Genomic DNA, 7,500 nt, shown 5'->3' with positions numbered 1-7,500 from the left:
GGAAGCGGCACTAAAGGATGGCGAAGATCCCTCGGTGATCCATAGTTGTTCGAGCAAAAGTACGAGCAAGACCACCAACAAGTCGGTCAAGGGGTCCAACAACAACCTGGGATCTGTCTCTGCACCTGAGGTAAGCCCAGCCAAAGAGTACAGCCCCCTTGAAAAGTTTGGTCGCAGTGTCAGCTTCCACAATCAGCTGTCCAGCCCTAAGTATGAGAATGTGTGTTTCTCTCACCGACCAAAGAATGAAGAACGACAGTGTGAGCAACAGGTGGAGAGGAATGGCGCACCGCAAGCTGAGACGGCGAATCTAGAAGCGTGCGTTGGGAGATTACATCGCAGAGAAAATTCAGTCTTCAACATCCTTTCAGATCCAAGTGGAAAGGCATCACAGGTAAAGTCAGAAGCAGTTGTTGTGTTGAAAACATGTGTAGGGTTGGTATTCAGAGATATTACATTCTTCTTGTATTACTGCAACTCAAGAGCTTAAATAAGTTATGAAAAATATAATTAACCAGAAACTTTCTTAAATGGAAGTCAACATTTTAACACATCTATTGTCAGTTTGTACACAAATGATATGAGTTAGTTAAACTATTGTTTTTTTTTTAAGAATATTCAAAGATGGATATAGTAAAGCATGTAATGTCAAACTTTTTTTTATAAATCATTTTTGTAAATGGTTATGCATCTGTTTTGCTTGATTTCAATATCTACATTTTCATTTCATTTGTTTTTTTTAAATGTTTAGTTACAGTTAAATTACTATATATGCAATTTTATCATATTCACCTTTAACAGACAGATGAAATTTATGCCCTTTTAAACTAAGGCATTTCCATTGTCAGATAAAATCAGGATAGTCATTCATATTTTATTGTTCTTTTTTCTAGTATAAGTGCTTGGATTTTTTAAACAAGTTTTCAAGTAATTCTTATTATTCATACTATTATCACTGTTCTTGTCACCATGTTTTTAGTATGTATTGACAGTAATCTGTTGGTTATTCCCACAACCACAAGCACACACAAACAGAAATAGTTATAAAGACACACTAACACACACAAATAAACATAAACACAAACATGAACATAAACAAACAATTGCAATCAAGTGAAAAAAAAAATATATATATATATATATATAAATACAAGCAAAAACCCACAAGCAAGCAAGCAAACAAATGCACAAACAAGCAAACACATACATTCACATGTGCACATACACACGTACATGTGCACACACACACGCACATGTGCACACACATACATGCACATGTGCACACACACACAAGCACATGTGCACACACACACAAGCACATTTGCACACACACACACGCACATGTACACACACACTCGCACATGCGCACACACACACACACTCACACTCACACTCACATGTGCACACACATATGTGTGCACACACACCCAAACATGCGTCAAACTTTTAGTTATTATTACTTTGTTATTGTTAACCTGTTTGAAGTTTACTTCATTTGTATACTATGATAATTGTATTAGTTTACTTTTTTTCATTTGCCTTATTATTTGCTCTAAGTATTGTCATGTTCTTTTTTTCATGTTTTTCTTTTTTTATATATAGTTTTATGTACTTTTGGGTGGATTATCTTTATTTTTATGTTTTATTATTATTATTTGGTAAATTGGTTTCATTATCAATATATATGTTTGTTTTTATCACTTTTGTTATTATCATTATTATTTTTTTATTATTATTTTTCTTTTTTCTTTTTCTTTTTTTTGTCTTGGTTTAAAATATTAATTTGTTATTTACTTTATGATTGTTGGATGATTAAAAGAAGGCATGATTTTCAAGTTCCTGTTATGGTAGGTGGATTTAAATGCTTTCTCTCTAGATGTTTTGCACTATATTGCTTCAGTTTTTCTTTCTTTGTTTTAATTTTTTTTTTAGATTTTTATTACATAATCATTTACCAGAATTCTTTGGCAGTCCCTAAAAATGATAAACGTTTAAAAAGAAGCTTCCTGTCTTTGGTGCATCATTTCAGGTTTCCTGCATGACTTTTTTCACTTTTGCCACAAATGTAAATGTGCCCCAACCATTACCTGTGAACCCTTTACCTTTATCAAGGTATTTAAAGCAGAGGTAATACCGTTTAGTTTTTGTCAGCGGGTTAACCTACATCTTCCCGTTTCTGTTGCTGGTGGGTGGGTTATGCCTAGACAGAAATTTCTGTTTTCCTTGTTTTTGTTGTTGTTGTTACTGTCACTTGTTAGACCTAGTAATGTTTTTTTCTATTCTTGGGAGATAGAAGTGGAATAAAGATTGATTCCCAGAGATAATTGCAGAGTAGTTTAGTAGGAGTAGCAAGAGAATGAGTATATGTGGGCTCTGAAATCATAGAAGGTATATTATGTAGATAGGACCCTCAGACATGAGGTGAAGGTAAACAGGTACTGATGAAGGTAGAATTATTTATGGCATTTGTTCATTTTGTTGTGTTGCAAGTATAGGATGTGTTGCCGTTTGTGAATGGGTATTTGGATTTTTTTAAGGAAAGGTACTTTTTCTTAATTGATTTGTTTTTATAGATAGATGGAAGGACATTAAGTGGTACGCTTTATAAGTTCATTCCAGATAGTTTTATGTATTGTGGTGTATTTTGTGGCCATTGCACTTTCCAAGTATCAGTACTGACTGTCTTGTTTTGCACACTGTTGTTATGATGATAGTCACATTCTTGTGTAGAAGACAAGAATTAGAATAGCAAGTTTCACCCATGCACATACTCTGCCAGTATATAGCCTAGACCACTCTGATTATCTTCTTTCTCTCTTGCCCCTTGGATGGAAGGGCCTCCTAAGGAGTCTCTACCAGTGTCATGCATTGAAGGCTTGCATGTCCTGGATTAGCTGTGTTTATTTCTTGATGGACTTAAATGTTAATTTTGCAGAGGCTGTTGTGTTGTCCAGTTGATGAATGGATTCTTATCCCCTTCAGCTCGATTTAACAATGAGTTACAGGATCTGTTGTTGTAACCATGTTGTGAATAATGGTATCATAATTTTTCTGATTTTTAAGCACATTTTTATAGCATTTCATATTATGTGATATTTTATGTTTATTAAGGTTTGTGTAGCATTATTTTAGATCCATAAGGCTTTCCCTAAAACTTTGATTTATGATTTTCTTGTAGAGGATTTTTTCTGAAGGAACTGTGGTTGTTATTGATTGTATGTGTTGGAGCAATGTTCATGAAATGATTGCTGGTTTCATTTCACTTTCTCATTGCATTGTGTTGTATTATCTATACATATTTTATTATTTTAATCATTATCAATACTATTATTAATGCTATGGCTCATATATTACTTTTAACCCTTCCGAGTCAGGCCACATCATGAGATATTTGGCCTTGGCATGGCATCATAACAGCGGTGCTTATTATTATTTTCTAGGCGTACAATTTGATATATGAATCTATATATGATATATTAGCAAAGTGATACTAATAGCTTAATTTCATCAAAGAAAAAAGGCATTATGATATGACCCTATAAAAAATGCCTTTTGTGGAAAGATTGATTTGTTGATATTGTTTTGAATTTATTTCTTCATTGATGTTGCCATTTTTATTGTTGTTTTTTTATTATTGTTATTGTTATTGTTGTTATTATTATTGTTATTATTTTTATTATTACTACTACTACTGCTAGTGTTGTTGCTGTTGTTTTTGTTATTACTGTTGTTTTTGTTATAATTTTTATGGTTATTATATATATTATTAAGAATATTATTATTGTTATGTTATCATTATTACTATTATTATATTATTACAAGTACCATAATTACTATTTTGTTATTACAGTTACTGTTACTATTACTATTATTGCCATTTCTATTACTGTTTTTTTTTTAGTTATTTTCATTATTAGTAATGTCAGAAGTATGATTACTGATTCTCTCACCAACTACAAAAAGTTATTATTATTGCTGTTGTTGACCCATTGCGGACGGGTATCATGACATTCATGATGTAGGAGCTTTGGCCTGACAACCGTCTTCATGATGTACATGACGTTCGGGGATTTTGGATCACTGCTATTTTATTGTGCTATCAAAAAGGAGGGAGTAATGATGGCAACTGCATTCATAATTACTAATTATTGTAATATTAAGGTAACTTAGAGTCCAAAACCTAGATGGCCCCACTTTATCCTAGCACTAGCAGGAGGGAGAGCCTTGAATGGCACCCATCCATGGTCTCTAGCAACCACTATCTTCATAGAGTGATGGCACACACTCGGTTGATGACCTCTTGCTCTAAAGTACTGCCGCTGAAGGTTGTGCAGGCATGTAAACTGTGCTCCTGTGCCAATATGGATGCCTTTCACTGTGGCACTCACAGTCACAAGCACAGGTTTCATTCCTCTTCCCTACCTCTTCATGTTATCTTCGTTGTAGGTGGTTATATGTTTTGTATTCTTTCATGAAAGCACAAAAAAAAAAAGATAATAAAGTTGCCTTTTGTCCTCCCATAAAACAGTAGTACTTCTATCACACTGAGTATAAAGAAAATAATGAGCTAATATGGATCATATACTACAATTTTAGTCAACTGCAGCACAGATAGAGCCTGTCATATGGCACATATAAGTCTCTAAACTCAATAAAACACAAAAATGGCTCTTGTTTTACAATGAATGACTGAAAGAGAGTGGGAAGACTCAAGTTATGTTGCTTCAAGCTGCCTCGCTCTAAAATAAAAACCTATCCTGGAGACTAGGCAATTAAATCTATCCCTCTCCGCAATGGGTTAATGCATTTTTATTCCCAATTGATTTTGATATCAGCTGTACTATCCTAGAGATATAATGATAATTATGTTTTACTTCTTTTTCAGAGGTGGAAGTTCAAAGTTATTTCACTAATATTACCGAGTGTGCTTTTTTATTTGTTATTTTTATTGTTATCACTGTCACTATCGATGTTATGATTTGAAATTGTTTTGTGGCGATTTTAATTATTTATTTTGTTATTATTATTATTATTATTATTATAATTATAATGTTGCTGTTATCATTGATTTTAATTTTGTTTTTTTATATTATTTTAGCATGATTAATATTACCAGTATTCATAATGATAATATAATGATTATCATCATCATCATCGTTATCGTTGTTTTTGTTATTCACTGATCATATTTGTTATCGTTCTTGCCTAGAAGGAAACTTTTATTCATTCATTTTTGTTCTTTTTTTTAGATATTTGTTTTATAAAGAATTTCATTATTGTAAAACAGACTTGATATTATTATTTATGTATCAGTGTTGATTAATTTCATTATTGTAACCAGCTTAATATTATTATTGTTGTTGCTTTGATGATTCTGATCATTATTAGAGATATGAGTCTTAGTCTTATTGGTATTTATATGATTGTTATCATTTTATTGTTTGTTATTATTGTTATTGTAATTGTTTTTATTATTATTATTATTAATTTAATTATTTTATTATTGTTATTGTAATTGTTATTATTATTATTATTATTAATTTAATTATTATAGTGTCCTTAGTAGCAGCACTAGTAGTATTAAGGGGGAAAGTCAAAGTCATGTGACACCAGATGAGTTTTACTCCGCAACTATTATTTTTTATTTTTTCTACTGCCTTTGTTTTACCCCTTCTGGATGGGTATCATGACATACACGACGGCTCTAGTTGGTAATAAAAAACAGGTGTCAATGCGTACATGACGTGACATAGGAAGCTACAGCTTTCCAAAGTCAGCCTAGACCCTTGTCTTGTGATGAATTTAAGGGAAAATGTTGGTTAGGCAAGTCTGCACTGGCAGGAGGGCAGAGAAGACTTTTCCCCATCCCTCTAATTTTTAGCTGGTGGTGTTAGAGATAGCCTGTAATGATGACTGTTTAGCTAGCTTGGCCTCCCGTCCGCAATGGGTTAGCAAAACAATATAATGTAATATAGGTGTTTTATTTTTAAATGAAACTGATGCATTATTTTTTGCTTTCTAATTTTTTTTTTTTTTTTCTTTCTTTTTTCAAGTTTCTACATGTGAGCAGTTTTTTTTTTTTATTAGTGTTACACTTTTTAAAGTAAAACAACATCCTTTTTATTAGCAATAAGAGACATCCAAATATACAGTTTAGTAGTTTATGATTTGTATATTGTAAATGATAATTTACATAAGTATAATTGATTATAATTGATTCCAGTAATAATTTTGTATAAAAAGAATATTCAAAGATCTTAAAATCAGCAGGAAGAAATTTGAAAATCATTGCAATGCAAATCGAGATAAGCTGGACGTGTTGAGGAGGACAGATGCTGCATTGCTTCTGCTTTTTTCTTTAATTCTTCTCAATAGTTTTTCTTTCATTTCTTTGTATCCTCCTTCAACAATGGATCAATTCTGGTGCATGGGAGGAATGGGTGAGCTGTGCTGCTGTCCTGCAAAAACTTGGAGAAAAAAAAAAAATCCCTCCCTAAAAGAATACAAATGAAGGTGTCAGGTATTAAAGTCCAGCGTCACGTACATACTCCTGGTAAAATAGCAGAACACGCCCGCCTTAGCCTCACGAGTTGACTTGGAAATTTTCAAAGAATTGAATTTTTCAGTCTCACCGCTGACTCTCTACCTTCTGCAATGGGCATTATTCACAGGGTCTGATCACTTTTGTGCTGCATTTCTTTTCTCAAAATACAAGCTAGTTATTTCTTCAGTTGAGTAACTAACATATCATACCAAATGCTAATCAGTATCACTTTGCTAATATATCCTGTATAGACTCATTTATCATACCATATATCTCGAAGATAAAAAAAGCTTCACATCTTCAACTTCCCTGCCCAAGCCGAACATCCTAAGATGTGGCACATCTCGGAAGGGTTAATGTTATTTTTATATGATGTTATAATTTTGAGTGGTTGTGCTATCTTTTATTTCTATTTCTATTTTTATCTTTAATTAGTTATTGTTTTTATTATTATTATTATCATTATTGTTGTTATTATAATTATTGTTATTGTTATTATTATTATTATTATTATTATTATTATTATTATTACTACTACTACTATTACTTCTACTTCTACCATTACCATCATGTTGTTACTACTATTACTACCACTAATGTTACTTTTTTATTGTGTTATGAAATTTTTTATCAAATCTATTGTTTTCAACATTATCAGATTGTTATTGTTGGTAGTGTTATTATTATTGTGTTATTATTGTTGTTGTTGTTGTTATTATTATTATTATTATTATTTTTTTTTTTTTTATCATCATCATAATCATTATTATTATTATTATCATTATTGTTATTGTTAATGATATGATGTATTGTATTTGATTACAAGAAGAAACTTGTAGGAACATCTTATATCAAAGCTTTTGTCTAATTGAAGTATTGATAAAATATTTGTAATTTAATACCAAATAAGTGCGCGTGCACACATACACACGATATGTCTGCACAGATGAATATAC

At 31.6% G+C, this 7,500-nt stretch overlaps 1 protein-coding gene across 22 annotated transcripts in view; it reads left to right on the top strand.

The window, feature by feature from the left end:
• The window catches only part of LOC122261337 (uncharacterized), a 27,581-nt gene that overhangs the window by 6,408 nt on the left and 13,673 nt on the right, over positions 1-7,500 (top strand). For 10 of the 22 annotated variants that reach the window (XM_086554380.1, XM_086554336.1, XM_086554386.1 and 7 more), the window contains 2 exons: positions 1-130; positions 245-394. The exon at positions 1-130 is cut by the window's left edge. In XM_086554380.1, coding sequence (XP_086410506.1) covers positions 1-130; positions 245-394 — 280 coding nt within the window. Of the gene's footprint in view, positions 395-7,500 lie in introns of all 22 variants that reach the window. The other 12 variants (XM_086554300.1, XM_086554328.1, XM_086554330.1 and 9 more) reach the window with 2 other exon arrangements.

This window comes from Penaeus japonicus, unplaced genomic scaffold (assembly GCF_977035675.1).
Source record: "Penaeus japonicus unplaced genomic scaffold, GWHDUDI00000001_assembly GWHDUDI00000003, whole genome shotgun sequence".
NCBI lineage: Eukaryota > Metazoa > Arthropoda > Malacostraca > Decapoda > Penaeidae > Penaeus > Penaeus japonicus.
The sequence above is the reverse complement of the archived record's forward strand: the minus strand, read 5'-3'. Positions and strand labels throughout refer to the sequence as shown.